The 21254-nt window shown below is 50.8% G+C and overlaps 1 protein-coding gene across 1 annotated transcript in view; it reads right to left on the bottom strand.

Annotated features, from left to right (window-relative positions):
• The window catches only part of AHCYL2 (adenosylhomocysteinase like 2), a gene marked incomplete at its 5' end in the record, with an annotated part of 116711 nt that extends 102647 nt beyond the window's left edge, over nt 1–14064 (bottom strand). Inside the window, one exon of the mRNA XM_082479330.1 lies at nt 13666–14064. Coding sequence (XP_082335456.1) covers nt 13666–14064 — 399 coding nt within the window. The remainder of the gene's footprint in view (nt 1–13665) is intronic.
• Nucleotides 14065–21254: the final 7190 nt, after the last annotated feature.

The following is a 21254-nucleotide window of genomic DNA, read 5'->3' as shown; positions in this document are numbered from 1 at the left end:
AATTCCTGCACAGCGAACAACAGAGGCTTTCAAAAAGATTAACTACTTCACCGCGTCCCACAAAATCCCATTTTCTACAATATCTTCCAACTCCCGTGGCTAGGGATGAATCGCAGGGATCAAAACCTGCCAAAACGACTGAGGACTGAGCAAAATACCTTATCGTTTCATAAACGAAGCACAGAGGTGAGAGCCGTGAGAGCTGGCGGAGTCTGCAACGTGACGCCTTCTGTTAGCAAACCTCAACGAAGAAATTAAATAGCATTTCTAGAATGTGCAGATACCACTAACTTGATGGGAGTTGTGAACACCAGCAGCACTGGGGAGGGTACCCAGTACGGCAGGACGCTGCTCCGGCAAGGAGATGCAACGGTAGTTTAACAGATTTCCCCTCCCACAATTCTCGTATCGAAGCCTAATTTGTTCTGCTTGTATTGTGCTCATCTGTGCATTATTTAAATCCATTACAAAGTCAAACAACAAAAATCAGAGATAGTCTGGGATTCAGTGCTTCGTCCACCGTTTGTTTTGTTGCTTGGTTATTCTCTTCTCCAGAGTTTTCTGGTTTGGTTTGTTATTTTTTTCCCCACCAGTTAAAATTCACGCTTATGTTAGGAAATAATGATAATGGCAGGAAAGCTAAGGTGGTAACAAAACCACCCCCCTCCCCCAACTCTTCTATTTTAACTCGAAATAAGATTTTCCGTGCAAGACTGCAGATATTTCAGCAACACTTAACAGCGGCGTTTAAAACGCCGCAGTCTAAAACACCTTCATTCCGAGCTGCAGCTCTCCTGTCGCCAGTCTCGGTGGCGGCAGGTTAGATCTCAACATCCATCAGAGCACAAGAAACAGATCACAGCGGTACTAATAAAGCAGAAGCGGAGGAAATAGCTAATATTCGTGCAGAGCTCTGGCATGCGATTATTGCTTTGTCACTCGATAGGTAGGAATCTTTCGCTTCTGGCCGCGGACAAAAATCATTTCTAGCTCTAACAGGTAAGTTACGATGACTTCTAATATTTGATCCAAACACAGAAAAAGGAAACCTGTTTGGCAGGATGCGAGCTCGAGGATACGGAAATAAAGTCACTGCTTAACGAGAAGAAAGTGTTGCCTGTTTGGCCTTCACAGCAGCGCTGAGCCCAGAAGGCCACGGGTTCTGGATAAGGAAAATAGCTGGATAAAAGCTGACAGAGGAAACGGGAAAAGAGTATCGGCATCAGCCAATACTCCAGTCCCTGGGAGCTGCGTTCTGACACGAACGCCTCAGCACTGCAGGTCCTCCTACCAAACCCTCTCTCCAGACCAGGATATCAACCACACTGGGTAACCCACCCCTTTGCGAGCCAAGACCTTCGGTCTCCATACTCCATCTCCTTCAGTTTTATACTCCTGTATCAGGAAGAGGATGAAAACGAGTCAGCTGAGTGCAACGGCGAGCGAGCTGCGCGTTAATGCCTGCGATAAGGGGTGTTAGCACATCGGCACCCTGCCGTCGTCAGGCTTCTGGTGGCATCTGAAGAACTTCAAGAAGGATGACCAGCAGCTTTGCAGGTGATTGCGCCTGCTTCCTTCAAGGCGCAAAGGCAATATGGAAGCTGCGGTTCCAAGGAAGCCGTTTCTGCGCCAACCAACATCTGGTGGGGGTTGGCATCAAGGATGACACTGGGACAGCGACTTCCCAAGGAGAAGAGAGCAGGAGACTACGAAAAGGTCTGAGAACACAGGCACGTCCTTGGTGGAGTGGAGACAAGAGGCCTCGTGCATGATGAGAGAGCCCTTGCATAAGCCACCGGGAAAATGACCTTTGCGGCAGTATTCTGGAAAGAGAGTAATGGAACCAGATGGTGTTTGTCCAAAATCAGGTGAGGACAGAGTAACTGACAGCTACGAGGAAAGCCTGGACTGGCTTCTGCTGCACAGATGGCCCCTCCAAACGCTCTCAGATGTTCTTCTCTTCTGAAGGACGGGCAAAACCTGGACACAGACCGGCAGAGTGCACTCGGGCAACACCTTCGCAATCTCTGCTGCCAAAAAAGCCATTTCCACTAATGTTACTTAAAGGAACTGAAAAGTTACTTTCAGCTACCAAGGTCAAATAAGAGTACTAACTCTGCCCTTCTTGAAGACAAATTATTATTTTCCTCATACGGCTCTCAAAATGAGACTAAATTTGGTTCATTTTAAAGCTCCATGAATTAGTCCCTACTTTTTCCCTAAAAAAAAATAAAAATAAATCTTAAAATTACACATAAAAAAATAACGTAACACATTAAAAAAAATAAGGCCAACCCACAATGACTGTTTGCTTCTTGACACCTTTACCCCCTTTCAGATTTAAAGAATTAAGCATCTTATACTGTGTACAGAAGCAACAAAACACAGTCTTTGACCCCAACTACGATAACATCTTGAGATTTATTTCATTTTCAGGTCGGTGTGATCTGAAAGACGACCCATTTCTAACAGGTTTGCAGGCTGGAGGATGGGCTGGACTTGAGTTTTAACTTCACAAAGAGAAAGTATTGCCTGGCAGCCAGAAAAACACGCGCCCGAGCCCAGACCCTCGCACAGACCCACCGCTTGGACCAACCTGCTTGATTCTCCTCCCCTCTCCCGGCCGGTTTGAAGCACAGTGGCGTGCCATATCGCGACTCCATGTCTTGACTTTCAAAAGCAGTCTAGCGGAAGACTAATCCTCCAAACAGTTCCAGCAAATGTCACTAAGTCCTGTGAACTTCTCACCTCCTCAGCACGCGCACCGCACGGCAAAGGCAAGCGTCCGCCGCGTCGCACCCGGGGCATGAAATAAAGTGACAGTTCACCAGCTATCGACTTGGCAAGTTTGGGCAGAAGCCGCAAGTGGCTCATCACAGTCAAAAAAATAAATAAATAAAAAAAAATACAAAAAATAATAGGTATACTCAGCGTCTCTGAAATATTACTGCCTGCCTTCTGGCCTTCAGCACGGTTCACCACCTCTGCAGCCCACCACCGCCTCCGAAGCGGCCAAGGGAAAGCTGAGCAGGCGAAGGGAGCACGCCAACGTTCTCATCTCTATCCCATCTTTCATCACAGGAAGCCAAGTATCAGCCTCAACGGACTTGCTAAAAGCACATAGAAGTACCAACATCTTATGCACCTGAAACAAACCTTCAAGACAATCAACTGCTTTTTACATTACTTGAAAACAAAAAAGGATTTTATTATCGACTCTTGAAATCTCACACACGAACAGCAGATAGCAAGGCTGGAGTGGGATTCAATGCCACTGAAGAGTAGAAAAATTACAGCAGTGCAGCATTACAGAAAGCCACTTCAATTAATACCTAACTGGTTGATGTGAAACGCTGGGAATTATGGCAGTAATCTCTCATCCCAGAATGCAGAAGGTTTGTTGTTTGTTTTTTGTTTTTTTTTTTTTTTTTTAAAAAAAATCCACATCAAACACACATTAGTGCGTCCTGCAAACAATAAAAATGATCTTAGCCGATACCGAAAAGGCTCCAAGCAGATTTCCCCACCTCCATAAACACTAAAGCTATGGAAAGAACACCAAATCTGAGCCAACAAGCTTTTGGGTAGCTGGAAGGAAAGCTTGCTGGGAACAGATACCAGCATGAACTGCAGTAAGCTGTTTTCCTAAATTGGTCCTTGAGTCATTTTATGGGAACAGTCCATTCCCTGGTTTTTCTCACATAACTTCAGGATTAAACGTCAATCACTTCACCTCTGCGAAATAATAACGAGCAAAGCTTCCTAACTGACAGATGAAGGCACGTTCATACTACTTCTATTTTTAAATACTTGCTTTCGGAATGAAATTTGAAATAGAGTGGTTCAGCAGTTCTGGGTAGCTCACTAATTTTTCAACCGACTTTCCTCTTCTTTCTGACACTCATGAAAAATGCAACTGGCTGCCTATTTAAGGCTCTGTCAGAAGGAAAAAAAAAAAATAAAATACCTGGAGTTCCGACATTGCCACCCCTGCAATTTAAAGAAAGGTCTGCACACTGCAGCATTGGAACATTTCACATAGCAAAACACTAAAAATGCTATTAGAAGAATATTAAGGCTGGAAAGCTGACCGAAAATAAAGAATCACAGAGGTCGGGTCATTCACTCAGCCTGAAGTCACACACGCGGCACGTAAGTGCACACATTATTGGTCTCAGAAGAACCTGTCTCCATCAGTGGACATTGCTGATGCTTTGCTTCCCCCGTTGGGAAGCTGCAAAGTGCACAGACAAGGAGGCAGAAGACTCCAAGAAGAACAGGGGCTTTTGGTTCGGCTGTTAAATGCTGCCCCGCGTAATTAAATTCTGTATTTTTCTTTGCCAAAGTTGCTATAGGCGAGTCTACACAGGCAGGTGCAGACAGACTGGAGCTTGAGCTGGATGGACGGAAGCCAGCGCTGGCCCAGAAGCGGCACAGCGGTGGTGTCGGCTCACGCACAGCGCTGTGCTGAGGCGTCCCAAAGAGAAGAAGACATTGAGTGACTCATATCTGACCAATTTGGCATGTGCAGAGCAAACCTGGGTCTGCCTGCCTGTGTTAAGGCATGTCTTCAGCAACGCGAGGCAAGACACCCTCAGTAAACTTTTCACATCTGGTCATTAACTGTACGATCATCATCTTTTCACAGCTCCTGATCCAGAACTTAGAGAAGCGCTGAGCACCCACAGCTCCAACCGAAGTCAGCGGGAACCATGCCTCAATGATGGAGTACTATTTAATAACAACACAAAGGTCAGATTGTCTCCACTTCATAGCGGAAACCCCAAATATATTGTCGAGTGGTCTTAAATTCAGTGTATCAATACCACAGCTACAAACCTGAGATGAAGCCGTGCTACCTTGCAAAAGCTGGAAAGTACTTTACAAAGCGTTCCAGGGCTATGGTGAGCTCCTTGAGGTGCAGAAGAACGGTAATTCTAGGCTCTCGCCCATCCTTGCTTCTTCTAGAGCACTCCAACGTTACATTTGCAGAAAAGCCTTTCATCTCAGACATAAAAAGAACACAAGCATGACCACATCTCTCCATTCTCAGAGAGGTCCCTGCAAACGTCATCCACTTCAGGGAACTGTTCGGCTGGTCACCGAGTCTTCTGGAAAGTCACACGAAAGCCTCTGCTCTCTGGAACCACCATTTCATTTGAGACATCTGTGCCTATTTCTACTATAATAAAAATAAAAAAAATATTTCACTACATATCTATATCAGTACACATGTATTTTCCAATAACAACACTATAATAAATTAAAAAGTAGTTAAAGGTTCTCTCTACAGCACAAATTGTATGAAAGCTCATACTTAGGGAGAAGCGTTGTACATCAGGACGTCAATTTAATCAGTCCCATGTACACTTTTACAGAATAAGAAGTAACAGCGTTTGATCAATCTCAGACGCCTTCATTCTACGAATCGTATTTTGGAGTAATCACAGACTAGACGAGCTGCAACTACGGAAAACAAAGTTTCAAAGTCTTGTTAGGAAGCCAGTAGTTCATCAGCAGCTCTGGCTGCAAGGCTGAATTCCTGCTCTGCACAATTTTTGACGCAAAAAACACCAAGCCAACATACTTGGATAACATTGGCCTTCCCAAAATATAACTAGAACCAAAAAAATACCAAAAAAACCCCCATATTTTCTAAGGGTATTTGGTACACAGCGAGTGGGCAATTTACTGCTTCAAGGCCTTAAGCAGGGAAACGGTCAGTGGAGAAGTGGTCTCCAAAACCCCCCAAAGTTAGTTTATTTTAAAATGTTTGGCCTCAAAGCTCCCTGAAGAGCTGTTATTTCATGTTCCTCAGTCTTATTTTCTCACTTACTGACTTCTCCCATTTCAGAGTTTGGATTAAGCTGAAAGCCCAGAAAAGTCTTCCATTAAATCCAGTACACGCGCACCAAATTTAGGTTTCCAGAACCGACCCTGCCTCTCCCCGCTGGCTGCAGCAGACCCGCGCGCCGGCACTGCAGTTCCTCCACGGCTGCACAAAAAAAAACTGAGCAAACAGAGTTTACTAAAGCTTCACTCCTTTTCCCCTCATCACAATATTTCCTCTTAATCTCGAGAAGATCGCTTCTAACAGAAGACCGGATTGCTGTTGCAACTAAAAACATGAACAATTTTTCCCTTTCTGTTTGCAGCCTGCACCAGCGACTGACAGCGACTGCTCCCGTGGAACTCCGGCTGTACGGCTCCCCACCTTACGTCAGTATTTACAAACTTTCTATCAAGAAAGACCCTGAACCGACACTAGTAGCCATTTGATAAGAAATGAACTTAATTATGGCTTTTCCAGGCTGAAATTGAGGCACTTCACTAGGATTTTTTTTGCTATAAGTGCTTTTAACTGCCGACCCGAGCACAGAGGATTTTGTGCAAGAAATATTTAAAGCTTATTTTATCCTTAATTCACCCTACTCCTCCCAGTCAGTTTGTTGCTCATTTGAAGCCCTAGCACCTAACGCTTTTGCTGGGATGTAAAGCAAAGCAACCTCCAGTATTTTTATTTAGAGACTGGGCCTTATTTCATAGAACGGTTTGGGTGGGAAGGGACCTTAAAGAGCATCCAGTCCCACCCCCCTGCCCCGGGCAGGGACACCTCCCCCCAGCCCAGGTTGCTCCCAGCCCCATCCAACCCGGCCTTGAACACCTCCAGGGATGGGGCATTTTTCGGGCTGTCTCGCTTCCATTCCTCTTTCAGATTTTGTAACTTGCCTATAGCTCATCTCTCTACATAGGAATTTAGTGGGACACCAGCCATCGGGGAGGAGGTTTCCTTCACATGACTGAGGTTCTACTCTTGGATCTCTGGCTCGAATCTGCGAAATTGAAGAAGAAAATAAATTAAGTGGCTCATTTTTGTACCCCACCGCTGCGGTAGCTCTACAGAACATCTGGAGCATTTCTATCCTTTCAGTCTTTAGTTTCCTTCAAATTTAAGCAATGCTGCAGGTCACTCAGGCCTACAGAGATATCTGCCTCCTATCTCGGCGCTACCCAGCTGATTCCTTTCTTTTGAGTTTTACCTCCATCTCTTCCTTGTTCGAGTTAAATCATCACGTTGTTTTACAATTCACTAGAGGGAGTTAAAAAGAAAACCTGAAAGGTCAAACATGGCTCCGAAAGTCGTAATTGCTTTACCTTGCTCATCTTTCAAGCGTCAAGTCAGGGCCAAAGCTAAGACTACGCTTTTAATTGCTTGTAAATTCAAATACTGGGTTTCTGTCCCTCCAGGAAAGATACAAACACAAAGACCATTATGTGTTTCAACATACTTTTTTTTTTTTTACCCGAGAAAGCAACAGAGGTACGGTGCCTCAGCCTCCCGGCAAAACACAACTTTGCCATCCCCAGTTACAAGGTCAGAGGTACCTGAACCACACCCCGGCTTCTCATTTCCACGGCGTTAGGTTTTATAGCCTGCCAGCTACTCGTATTCACAGCCATTAGTTTTCTATCACTTCCCCCCCCCCCAATCTCCTTTTATCTTCTCTTCTGTTCCCGAGCCTCCATGCCAAAGGTTGACGTATTGATCTTTGCACGCAGTTCCAAGCAGTCACACGCAGGCACCTTCTAAAATTAAACTGCGCACATTCGTAGGGCGACAGACCCACGACTATTATACATAATAAAAAGAATATGGCCTCCAATGATAAGATTTTACTAAATAGCATTCAAACCGCACTCATTACGAGCGGCACTTGGGAATTCAGCCTCGGGGGAAACATTTATTACCTAGTGTAAGTGATCACTAGGGGTTAGAATGAAACCGAGAAAATAGAAAAACAACACACGAGCGCATAAGAAATCTGTAACGGAGCACGCACTCGCCAAAAAATAAAAAAAAACCCTCTGCCCCACAAAACGATGTGAGAACGTCGCAAGGAATTTACACACTTTTACCAGGGAAAAGCTACACTTTCATCGCAGGCAATGAAATCTGCTGGGAGTCAAGGTCAGAATCATCATTTAGACAAGCCACATGAGAGTCATTTATAGTCTTAGCAGAATAAAACCTCCCATCGCAGCTCACCAGTCAGGTGATGTGCCAGTCTAGTGAGCACCAGGCATTTATTTTGATGTAATCGCTTCACCGAAGGATTTTACAGCGAGGAGTTTTAGAAAGGTTATACTCAAGCAGCGACATTACACAAGGATGCGCACCTCGTTCCGGTATACCTCTACGCCCTGCTTTTTCTGCTTTGCCCACAGACAAAAGCCACAGCTTTCTACAGCCGCTGGCACTGCAGAGGCGGCGTAGCTCCGGGAGAGCAAGCTGTGCTCTGCTCTAGCCCACTAAATGAATCAACAGCACCGGCAAACCAGCAAATCAATCCCTTCCAATTCTAAAAAAACCCTCTGTTTTAACGATGCCGAGGAGCAAAAGAACACAGCTGGAAATTCAAGGGGTAAGCTGTGCTTTCAGTACCGAGCGGCTGGGACAAAAAGCAAAATAACCTTGCGGTTTGTAAATTGGTATATGCTTAATATAAAATTTCACAGCTACACAATCGCTGTCGTTTAAACCTCCCAGTATGGTGTACAAGCATTTAGCAATCCTTCCTTGCCGAGTAGTTAAGAATCATTAAACCAAGAAGTGCATCTGTTCAAGTATATGTTCTTCTCTCAGCCAAAGAAAGAGGGGCACAGAGTTATCACCACAAGGCTAAGATCACACGGCTCATCACTTTGGGAGTCTGAATTACAACTCCTTACTAGCTCCCACCCCATGCACACCAACGACAACACTTCCAGAAGTTCTACGAATTTCGGCTGCTTTTATCTAGGAACACTCTAAGGAATAACACAAAACGTAAGTGACCACCCCCCGCAAAAGCCAGTGAGCGATCACCTAATCATCAAAACACCATTCAAATCTAAAACCATAAACAATTTGCATGACTCAGGGCCCTGACTCACATTCACGGATAACTTTAGCCCGGGACACCTGAAACTGTTACTCAGCCCCACGGCTCACCCCGCTCCGGGAGCAGGGGGGACGGCAGAATAAACCACGCATCTCCTGAGTCACCCCAGCCAGCGGCTGCCAGCACCCCGGCACGTAGGCTCGCACCACCGCCGAGCCAATTCCGCACCCAGCTGCTGCTGGAGAGGCCTTTCCAGCCCTCCCATCTCCACCAACCTGCTCCTGCTGCTTCTCCCGCACCATTCCCGGCTCTTCCTTGACGCCACGTTGGAGGGAATCACTCCAACAATAAACTAACTCAATGTAAAGCAAGGAATTTTGTTCAGTTTGAGCTGCCTGAACTGCATCATCTTGGAGGCACGCGAGAATCTGGCAGGAGGGGAAGGGGAGGGGGTCAGGACATGCAGTCCGAGGCAGAAGATCTGGACCACCCCTGAAGCTCAGGCCATCAGCCCACACCTCGGACACAGGTCAAAGACCCACTCGTCAGCCCTTCTCAGCGGCAGCCAGCTCCGAAGCAGCGCCAGACAAGCAGGGGTCAGCTAAATCTACCTGTGTAGACGCACGTAAAGGTCACAGCCACATCCATTAGTCAGAGTTAGCTGCAAAAGTCAAGTCCAATGCCATCTCAGAAATGAGGTCTTCTAGCCATTTCTCAAGAGCGCGGATCTACAGCAAGAATCCAAAGAGAACAAAAACGTGATTACAGAGATCTTCACCAAGATCTGATGGGAACCACCTCTGCAGGTGTCACGAAGACAAGCCCAGCATACTCAACCGTCACCTCTGGGTTTGTAGGAGCGCCAGCAGTTCTTGTACGAGCAGGAGTGCAAGACTGCTGAATCAGGACTGTACATCAGCTGTAGCATTACAACAAAATGAAGCAATCGCCTAAATAAGTAAAAATACAAACTTGCAAAGTTGTTGACACTCGCCAGTCTGGGCCCATGTACTGTCCCCGCTCTGTCAAGGTAAAATATTAATTAGCGCATCTGAAGGCAGACAGGCACAAGTAAAATACTAAGCCAATATAAAAATAGTTTTAAAATGAGAGTGGTATTAGAGGAAAGAACAGCCACGGCTATTTACTGGGAACTCTGTGCTTCTGTCAGAACTATGAAATAAACATTTGGTCACACAGTACTTAACGCATGTTAAAATTTCAAGGAAAGGGGGGAAAAAAAAACAAACCAGAAAAAACAGTACTTCTAATATATAAAGGAGTCAAAAAAAAAACCAACCTACTGATTTTTTTTCTTGCAGGCAAACACTGTTAACAACTACAGTTTAATTTGTTTCACTACAAATCTGATATGATCTGGCTTATCTCTTTTAAATAGACTTTTACCTGTTTTCCAGGTCCTAAAGCAAAGCCCTATTGGATCCAACCGAAAAATTTATCTGCTTCTTTTAGACTTATTTTTGTACTAAACCTTCTTTCAACAGATGCTTCGGCTCTGCGTGCCCAATTTTTCAGTCACGGGGCTGGGAACAATTTTATGGCTACCAAATCTGGTGTTTTATTTAAATAACATTACTTCCTAAGAAACGGCGGAAAGGACTCTGGATTTGCGAATCTGGCAAACAAAATGCCTAACAACCTCTCAAGTCTCTGGAACGCACACACAGAAGTCACTGGAAAGCAACAGTACGGGGAGGGGAGGGGAGGGGGAGAAAGGGAAGGAACAGTACGTACTCCCAGATACCCTCCATCAACACATCTCGCTTCCTTTAGCAACCAGACAGATTGTCAGCTCCCAAACAAACCCATCACCCGAAGCAAAGGCAGCCAGCTGGGGAGCTTTGCTGCTCCGTAAGCTTGCTGGCTGTTCCTCCCGGCATCCAGGTTTCTCCCGAAAGCCTGGCATCCTCTGCTCCCCTCTTATAAAGCAGCCTGCGCTGCTGGCAGGAGTATCCAGGGAGATGGGTGCAGATTCCTTCGAGCTGTTTCAGATAACGACTCCATCACCCACCGTCAATACTCCCCTCCTAGACTTAGTGATGCAAATGCGTTGTCTAACACTGTGCTCCAGACAAGAGTTGGACTTCAGGAGCGGGGTGCAAGGAGAAACCTTTTTTTGTTGTTTAACAGGAAAAAAAAAAAAAGAAAAAAAATGAGAGGGATAAGGGAGGAGTTTAGAAGCATTAAGCACACTTGAGGAGAAATACGGATACCCCTGAGGGTCTCTAAAAATAGAGAGATCGAATTAGGGTATCAAATGGGGAGGGCTCCAGACACTGGGGACAGAAATCACAATCTTAGTGGAAAAATGTCCTTTACCGAGGAACTGAACCCCCCTGAGCAGGGATTTCTAAGGTGAGGAAGAAGCCCGTGATCCAGACCCTCTCCATGGGCAGACCTTGCCTTACAGGCACGTGCTCCTTCCCACAGAGTCTCTAGAAGAGACTCCAGTTTCAGGGAAGCCACGCAGGAGGAGCTCACGGTTACAGCGACAAACTCCCTCATCCTGGGCCTTCTGAAGGCAGAGGAAATAGGAGAGCAGCAACGAGAGAGGGTGGAACTCCAGCAATATGTAGACAAAGTCTTCACCCCAAAGTTCCATGAGTAGGGAGGTTCCCCTTATGGCAGGGACGTTTCTTCCTCTACATTCCCCAAAAGGTTCTTGCATCACGGGGGAGAACTCCTTCCCCCGAGATTTCTAAAGGGAAGGGTGCCAGGCACCAACAACTCAGGTTGCTCCTACTCGGGAATCCCTGTGGAAAACATGCATTTCCCTACAGCCATCCATGGTGGAAGTGGGGGGAGCACATGTATCTATAGGGGGTTGTATGTATAGGAGAGTACACATATCCCCCCCTCCTTACGGGGAGTACCTACGTTCATGGGTGCATTCACCTGAGGGACATGGATAATGTGTGCATGTGTCTATGTGAGCAGGTCAGAGAGCCGACTTAGGTGCAGGCGGACATCAGTATGCACATAATCTGCATATGCAAACGCACGGGGATGTCTATACATGACACACATAGGGCTGTCTCTGTGTGCCTGGACAAACTTGTGTTTATAAGGACATCTACAGCTGTACGGCTGGGTGTAGGCAGACAAGCAAAGGTACAAGTGCATGCCTGAGCACATGGCAAACTGGTGTCTATAGGCACAAAGGTGCTGCTTTGCACCCATACGTAGGCATCCCAGGAGAGGAGGTACACCTTGGTGCGTATATACCCATCTCCGTCAGCGTCTGTGCAGCTATAGACACATGTATGCACACCTGTATGCATACACCTGTACTGATAGGTGCACTTGTGTGCACCTGTTTGTAATCCTATAGATCTCTGTGTAAACCTGCAGGTATACTTCCCCTGCGGTTGCAGGTATGTACCACGTATGTATATAGCTATAGCATATAGACACTTGTATGAGTCTACGCATCTCTATACCCATTTGTATATGTACCAGGATGCATTATGTAAACGCGCACATACACATCGGTGTACTTACCTCCACACGTGTAGGTTCATATATACACGCGTGGATGTATAGCTATGGCTATGCCCGGATATTCACGCGCAAGTACAAAAGTGGTTACAAACACAGACATCACCGGTTACGGGAACTCCTGTACGTGCACATACAGCTCAGCAGGATATACACCGAAATAACGCACTCGCTGGGTAGACAGCGGTCCGGGTGTTCCCTGCACCTCGACGGGCAAGCGCCCCGATGGGCGTCCCTGGGGAGGGGACACCCCTGAGGAGGGGGCACCCCTGGGTGCCCAGCAATGCACCCAGAGGCACCCCCCCCCATCCAGCACCCATACTGGGTATGCCTTATTATCCCTCCCACCTCCCCGTACGTTTTAATCTGGTGCATATCCGTACTTCCAAGCGAGCAGATAACCCCGGGGACATGAACCCTCTGTGAACCCCCACACACCCGGGAGCTGACGTACCTGGCACACACGTTTTCTGCAAACACCCCACACCCCCAGGTGTGCAAGAGTGGGGTGCACACACACCCAGCGTGCACCTACGCTCCTCAGTGCACATGAGCGTGTAAGCAAAGCACACACCCTACGAGGTAGGCACGTTGCCGGGCACGCGTTGAGCTGACACAGACACTCAGGGCAGCACCACGCTGGTCACACGTGTCTGTGGGCATATCCACGGCCAGCGTTTGCCACTTACCCACAGGGCAGAGACGCATGAGGGGAGATACAGGGAAGGGACGGGACCCCACATCCCTGGAGAAGCGTGTCCCCAAAATGTAGCTACAGCCAAGGGAGCATGGCATGGCAGCACCCCCACGGCATAGCAGCACCCCCACGGCAATGAGTGCCCTCCTCACGGGAACAACCCCACGGCCACAGGAGCCCCCCCCCCCCCCAGCCACAGGAGTCGTCGTGTCTCCCCCCTCCCCCCCCCCCCAGGGGAAACCCCACGGGAACACAGCCACGGGAGCCCCCCCACGGGAGCCCCCCCCACAGAAGCACCCCCCCGGCCACAGGAGACCCCCACAACCACGGGAATCGTGCTCCTTTCCCCCACGGGAGCCCCACCACCCCCACCCCGGCCACGGGAGCGCCTCGGGGCACACCGACACCCCACACCCGCGTACCGGGGACCCCCACGCCGGGACGGGAGGGAGGCAGCGCCGTGTCCCCCAGCACCGGGCCGGTTCCCCCTCCCCGCTGTGCGTGTCCCGGGGACGCTCCGGTGGGGGTGCGGGATCTCGTCCGCCCGTGTCCCCCCCCCGCCGTTACCTTCTTGACGGTGCGCGGCGCCTCGGTGACGGTGCCGTCGGGGCTGACGAGCGCCTCGGCCGCGGGGCCGCCGCCGTCGCCGTCGCGGTGCCGGTGCTGGGGGTGGTGCGGGTCGCTCCGCTTCATGGCCGAAGCCTGCGGTACCTTGGTGGCGGCGGACAACCCGGGGCAACCGCTCAGCGGAGGCCGCTCGCCACCACCGCCACTACCGGAGGAGGACGCCGGGGCCGGGGCCGGGGCCGCCTCACGCTCGGTGGCCGGCAGCGGGCAGGGGGCCGCGGCCACACCGTGCCCGGGAGGGTGAGCGGCCACCGGCTCGCACGGCGACCCCGCCGCCTTATCCATGGGGCCGCTCAGCTCCTTCAGCTCCACGGCGGGGGCTGCCACCTGCACCGACATCGCCGCCGCCGCCGCCGCCTCCCTCAGGGACCGCCCGCGGGGCACGCCGGGACGTGCAGTCCTCCCGCCCGCCGCCACCGCCGCGACTACAACTCCCGGCAGCCCCCGCGCCGCGCCCCGCCGCCGCGCCACGCCTATCCGCGCCGCGGGGGAGCCTGGGAAATGTAGTCCGGCGCGAGGGGAAGGGGGGGTGCCGGCCAGGCCGCTGTGCCCCGCGCGGGGCAGAGGCGCGGAATGGCGGCGAGGCCTGTCAGGGCCGGCCGGAGCCGCCGCCGGGCTGTGAGGCCTCCAGCAGCCTCCACACCCTCTGAGGGCGGCCGGTGCGGCGCCTGACCTCCCTCCCTGTGGAGAAGTTTGGGTGTTGTGGGTTGTTGTTTGTTTTTTTTTCACGTTTTAGTGAAATTTTATGGCACGGGCCTGTGCCAGGCTGCTCTGCTGGGCCCGCCAGCCCACGGAGCCCCGTCGTGGGTCAGCCTTCCTTCAGGGGCCTTCCCACAGAGAAAACCCAGCAACCAGCTGCAGCACAAGACAGACATTCACGGAACCACGGAGTTTCAGAGCTGGAAGGGACCTCCAGAGATCATCTAGTCCATCTCCCCTGCCAAAGCAGGACTGCCCAGAGCACATTACTCAGGACTGCATCCAGGCGGGTCTTGAACATCTCCAGAGAAGGGGACTCCACCCCCTCCCTGGGCAGCCTGTGCCACTGCTCTGGCACCCGAACCATAAAGAAGTTTTTCGATGTATTTGAACAGAACTTCCTATGTTCCAACTTGTGCCCATTGCCCCTCGTCCTGTCACTGGGAACCATTGAAAAGAGCCTGGCTCCATCCTCCTTCAACCCACCCTTTAGATACTTGTACGCCATAATAAGGTCTCCCCTCAGCCTTCTCTTCTCCAGGCTAAAGAGTCCCAGTGCTCTCAGCCTTTCCTCATAAGGCAGATGCTCCAAGCCCCTAATCATCTTAGTTGCCCTTCGCTGGACTCGCTCCAGCAGTTCCCTGTCCCTCTTGAACTGGGGAGCCCAAAACTGGACACAGTATTCCAGTTGTGGCCTCACCAGGGCAGAGTAGAGGGGGAGAATGACCTCCCTTCACCTACTGGCCACACTCTTCTTGATGCCCCCCAGGATGCCATTGGCCTTCCTGGTGACAAGGGCACATTGCTGGCTGGCCCCCTTGCACTGAGGTGCTGGAGTGTGTCCAGAGAAGAGCAACAGAGCTGGTGAGGGGTCTGGAGCACACGTCTGATGAGGAGCGGCTGAGGGACCTGGGCGTGTTCCTCCTGGAGAAGAGGAGGCTGAGGGGAGACCTTCTCGCTCCCTACACCTCCCTGAAAGGAGGGTGTAGCAAGGGAGGGTCGCTCTCTTCTCCCAAGGAACAGGTGATGGGACAAGAGGAAACGGCCTCAAGTTGTGCCAAGGGAGGTTTAGATTGGATATTAGGAAAAATTTCTTCACCAAAAGTGTTGTTAAGCACTGGAACAGGTTGCCCAGGGAAGGGGTTGAGTCACCATCCCTGGAGGGATTTAAAAGATGTGTAGACGTGGTGCTGAGGGACATGGGTTAGTGGTGGGTTTGGCAGTGTTCAGTTAATGGTTGGACTCAATGATCTTAAAGGTCCCTTCCAATCTAAATGATTGTATGATTCTATTTTTCTAAACCCATTTTTTCAGGAAAGCTCCCCTTAGGGAAGGGGAATTCAAACCTATCCTTGTTTGTTTCTTTTTTATTAGTATTGTTATTAGGATCATAGAATCATAGAATCATAGAATTGTCTAGGTTGGCAGAGACCCTTGGGATCATCGAGTCCAACCATCTACCCTACTCTACAAAGTTCTCCCCTACACCATATCCCCCAACACCACATCTAAACGTCTCTTAAACACATCCAGGGATGGTGACTCAACCACCTCCCTGGGCAGTCTATTCCAATGCCCGACCACCCTTTCTGTGAGAAATTCTTTCCTAATGTTCAGTCTAACTCTACCCTGGTGGAGCTTGAAGCCATTCCCTCTTGTTCTGTCATTAATTACCTGTGAGAAGAGACCAGCACCGACCTCTCTACAGTGCCCTTTCAAATAGTTGTAGAGAGCGATGCGGTCTCCCCTCAGCCTCCTCCTCCCCAAACTAAACAGTCCCAGCTCCTTCGACCGCTCTTCATAGGATTTGTCTGTGAGGCCCTTCATCAGCTTCGTTGCCCCCCTCTGCACTCGCTCCAGCACCTCCATATCTCTCTTGTATTGAGGTGCCCAAAACTGGACACCATACTTGAGGTGTGGCCTCACCAGTGCTGAGTACAGGGGCACAATCACCTCCCTACTTCTGCTGGCCACGCTATTTCTAAGACCAGCCAGGATGCTGGTGGCTTTCTTGGCCACCTGGGCACACTGCTGGCTCATATTCAGCCGCTTGTCAATGAGAACCCCAGGTCTCTTTCTGCCGGGCAGCTTTCCAGCCACACCTCCCCAGGCCCGTAGCGCTGCACGGGGTTATTGTGGGCACAAGCCAAGGGCCAAAGCCTGTGTGTTTGGGGCTGCAGAGTGAGTACAACGTGGCTGGAGGCCGCGTCCGACACTTCGGGCCGGTTGGGACCAAAAGCACTGCTTTTTGATAGCAAAGGAGATGTGCTTGGCAAAGCAAGAAGGATGCAGAGGAGCCCGGAAAACGGAGAGGCATGAAATACTTCAAGCTTGAGCGGGGTTTCGGGATCCACCAGAAATTCCAGAAGTTAGAAACTTGCAGGACAAAACAACTGGCAAGATTGCGATGACCAGGAAAGTTTCTGATTCCCAACTTAACACCCACAGCCCCGGTAGGTTTGAGTCACTCGCAAGCCCTGGGCGAGCTCGGTGTTTGGGATGAGCTGGCTGCGAGATGAGGCGCAGTGGGAAGAGAGGAGGAGCTCACAGAACATCCCCCCCCCCAAAAATCAGGAGGCAGAAGAGCAATCGAGGGAGAGGGGCAGCAAAACCTGAAAAGCCGAAGGAGGGTTTCACGCTTGGGGAGGAAGAAGCTGGTCAGCAGCTGGCGACACGCCGCATTGGTAAAAACTCACTGGGGACAGGAGGAAAAATGGCTCGATTATATGCCAGGGTGGCAGCCGGACCGGAAAATGCCCAGGACGGAGGCGAGGAGAGAGAGGGCTGTAAAGCATTTAATGGGCTCTGAAGGCGACGCTGTACTGGAGGCGGCAGAGAGGACGACGGGAGGAATGCGGGGGTGGGGTGGGGGTTGGGGGGGTGTTGAAAATAAAGGAAAAGAAGCACATCACTTTGTGCGTGGAAAGTGCCAGGGAGAAGTGCCGACTTTATCAAACTAATGCTATTTCCTTACTGAAGCGAAATCAGAAGCCGCGTGTGGGTTTCACAGCGCATTTCTGCCTTTCCCTAAGATCAGAAAGCTCTGTCTCGGGGCAGATTTCAGGCTCGGAAGGGGCCTTTGAAAACAAAACTCTTTGAAAGCTGCTGTGGGAGGGATTTGAAGTTGTAGCCGATGAATAATCCCTCCCCTCCGATATACGCTGTGTGTTTCTTGCGGCCGTAAGAGGAGCGAGCTCCATGCAAAGCCCCGGCTCCTGCAGCGCCACGGCCCTGCTCCGGAGCGGGGCTTGTGCTGACCTGCAGCTCGGGGCAGAAATCCTCCAGATGTTATCGTCTCCCGGTGCTGCAGAACCCAAACTCCAACAAAAAAAAAATTAAAAAACCACACCGGGGTGTTTTGCATACGCCTGACCTGGGGGAATCTGCTGCTCGGGCAAAATCCTGACCCAGAGGTCGGTACTTTGCTCTACCCGCACCCGAGCCATGCATCGTCCACCCGGCTCAGCGTAGGAATCGTAGGATCACGGGATCTTCACCACACTCGCCCGTCTCACCTTGAGGGTGCCAACAGAGAGGGCATTTTCCTGGAAAAAAAGGTCATATACTAATCTCAGCCTGCCCAGACACGCCTCGTGTCGCATCGGGGCACAAACCACTGCTTGCCCGCTGAGCAAACAGATATCGCAGCTCGCCAGAGATGCAGCAAACCGAGCACCGTGCTCGGCTGTGCTCGACGATTTATCTGGAAAAACAACGGATATCGGGAGAGGAAGGGAGAGGCCCGTTTGGTTAGGGAGGATTGAGCGGTTCGAACAATTGGGGCTCTGTGAGAGCGGCGCCGGCGGTGGCTACGAGAGGGGTTCGGGCTGGCTCCTTCCCCGTCCTGCGCGCGTGGAAGGCAGCAGTGGGGACGGGAGACAGGCAGCGAGGCAGGGCTGCCGCTGCCTGAAAGGAGATGTCGGAGAAAGCAGCCTCGGAAAGGCAAGAGCCTTCCCTTTGAGAGCCGTGGCGGTGCGTAGATCTGCTCGGGAGATAGCCTGGCCCGGGAATGTTTTCTCTTACCAACGATGACACCACAAACAACAAAATTAAGCCAGAAAAGGAGCAAAATAGCTGCGGTCTCTCCCGGAGCTGTAAGGGCAGGCTCAGCTGTGGTCTCCAGCCCGTTTCGCCTGTGCTTGACCTGCTGGCGTGGAAATACCTCTTTCCCGGACAGGCTGGGGACAGGCACGGCGTGCGTGGTTGAACCGAGTTGGACCCAGTCCACCCCACCGCGCCCGTGGAGCTGCTGTGCAGGATCTTGCCTTGAAGGCACCACGTGGCCTGCGCTGCCTGGGAACCAGCGTACAGAACCCCCCAAATGGAGCGTATCATAGCCCAAAGGTGAGGGAAGAGCGAGATCAGACACCGATGTCAGACATTTCGTCGTTGTCCCTGTCCGCTTCCCTGGGACACGATAACCAGAGGGGGAAGGATGGAGGGAAACCCAGGCAGACACGGGTGTGCTCTGGTGCAGACACCCATGCTTTGATCTTGCAAAAAGAAAGAAAACACAGGGTTTTCTCCACCAAAGCAGCTGCAAAATTGAGCGTGGCTGAGCCCTAATTGCCATATTGCCCTGAAATCCTCCATCCCACCACACCGCGCCATGGGGAGCGGCTGGCATCGTGCGGTGATGCCTGGGAGGAGACCGGGCTGGTTACGGGGTCAGCGGAGCCCCAACTAACCACTTGCACGGTCTGGATTTGCCCGTTCCTGTGATGTTCAGTCCTAAAAGCAGCGCTGGGAAATCGAGGCAGCAGGCGGGTTGTGTGCTGGGGTCCGTGGCGGAGGGCAGGACTGCTTGGCATGGAGCCCCTTCGCCTCCCTGATCCCATTTCAAAGCAGCCAAGCCTCTGGTGAGGGGGACAGTACAGGCTGATCCAGCCGCAGAGCTTCACCCAGCGACGCTACGGACACTGACCCTCCCGGACACGAAGAAAAGAGGGAAAAAAAAAAGATATTTATACAGAAGTTGTACGATTCTTTAAGAGTCTAATACCCTACTGTAAGCTGACGCAGTACTCATCTTGCCGAGATATACATAATCCCAAACTAAAAGTTGATACCGCCCTATAATAACTCTCCTACTCGTATCTCCGGTACTACAGATATGAATTTAAGACAATTCAGCCTATCCCTCCCTAATGGCATTTGGACATGTGATACGAGCAATCCGATTTTACTGCAGCTATCGATTTGTCCCCGCCGCCGGCCCGCGCTATCGTAGTTTTCATTCATTTAATTTACGGCAAAGGCAACCAGATGGCCGGACAGCGCCGGCGTTTGTCCCCGGGGGCGAGCGGTTAAGCGTATTCATAACGAGTATTATCCAGATTCCTTGAAACCTCCCTGCCGTGCCCTGATGAACGCTCTCGGGGGGTGTTTGGGGAGATGCGTGACCCTCCCAAAACCCATTTACACACGGAACAGCAGGATGGGGGTTCACACACGTATGGAATTCCTCCTCCTGTGCTCAGTTTTTGTGAAATCTTTGCAATCTTTACCTGCAGCCTCTCTGCCGAGCAGTGTGCCCGGGGGGGGGGATGCCTGACGGACAGACAGGCAGACAGACAGACACATGCATAAGCATGTAATCGTATGAGCCTCGTTTCCTTAGGAAATGGGCTTAAAATAATAACTGGAAGATATTGAAGCTGTTTCACAATGGGAGGGCAGGCGGGGGGAAGAGGAAGGGCTCTTCGCTCCTTTGTAATGTAAAGCGGAGCCTGAAATATTTGCTCCCCGCCAAAAGGGAAAAGAATAATAGAGAGGAGGATGGTATTTACGTGTGACCGTTCGAGCTCTTCCCTTTCTTTCCCGAGGATAGTCCATGTACAGCCGGGAAAATTAATTGGGTTCTGCCAGCCAAGGAGTGGAGCGGGTGACGCTGGGGTCACTGAAGGGAGGAGATTTGTCCTTAAAACTCGCCAGTAACCTTCCCCGGTGCTGAAGGAGCAGGAGAGAGAAGATGATTTGGGGGAAAAGGTTCAGGGGATGCGGTGTGGGGAGCAGGAGCATCCCGAACCCCAGCGCCAGGGTGCTGAGGACAGCGGGGAACCCGGTCCAGCCTTGTCCGTGTCCCTAATAAAGCCACTCCTGGGGAGACATCTCCAACATCGGAGCTGGAGGTCTCCAGTCCCTTTCCTGGTCCTATGGTACACGCGTCAGCGCTGCTGCAGGCAACCGCACGGCTTTCGCTGCTCACGTTAGTGGTTTCCTGGCTGTGGTTTCCCTGCGAGTGCCATCGGTCGGGGAAACCCACAGTGGCGGCTGGCAGCCACCGCGCTGCCCATCCCCATCCCCAAAAATCCCCTGGAGCCGAAACAGTGGGAGAGGCAAAGCAAAGGCACCTCCTCCCTGACGCCTTATTCTTAATTCTTATTCTTAATTCTTATTCCCCCGCAGAACCGGACCCCACACAGTGTACGACACCACGAGCAGCCACGGTGTTAAGAGGGACCACCGGCCGCTTTCAGGTGGGGACGTTTGCTGCACAGTGGGCGTGAGAATTTGTGGGGAATTTGTCCCGTGCCGGGCCTTTCATCCCTTTTAACCGGGATGTTTTAATCATAACCCTGTTTAAATGATGGGGTTTGACAGTTGCTTTGCATTTTTCCCCAATAGAGCAAAGAGCTGGTTCCATCTTCTGAGCCCCTTATGAGGAAGATGTGGCATTTCCCAGCATAAATGCTTTTTCTTCCTAAAAAAAAAAAAGACTTTTTTGTCCCTGTGTGCCAAATCAAGGGGCTTTTTGTGTTGTCTGGGGGAAAACATAGGAGATGGGGCAGGGTCAGGACACCTCCTGCGGTTTCCAAAATTAAATATTT

The sequence above is a fragment of the Vanellus vanellus genome (genome assembly GCF_965231255.1).
Source record: "Vanellus vanellus genome assembly, chromosome: 1".
Classification (NCBI taxonomy): domain Eukaryota; kingdom Metazoa; phylum Chordata; class Aves; order Charadriiformes; family Charadriidae; genus Vanellus; species Vanellus vanellus.
The sequence above is the reverse complement of the archived record's forward strand: the minus strand, read 5'-3'. Positions and strand labels throughout refer to the sequence as shown.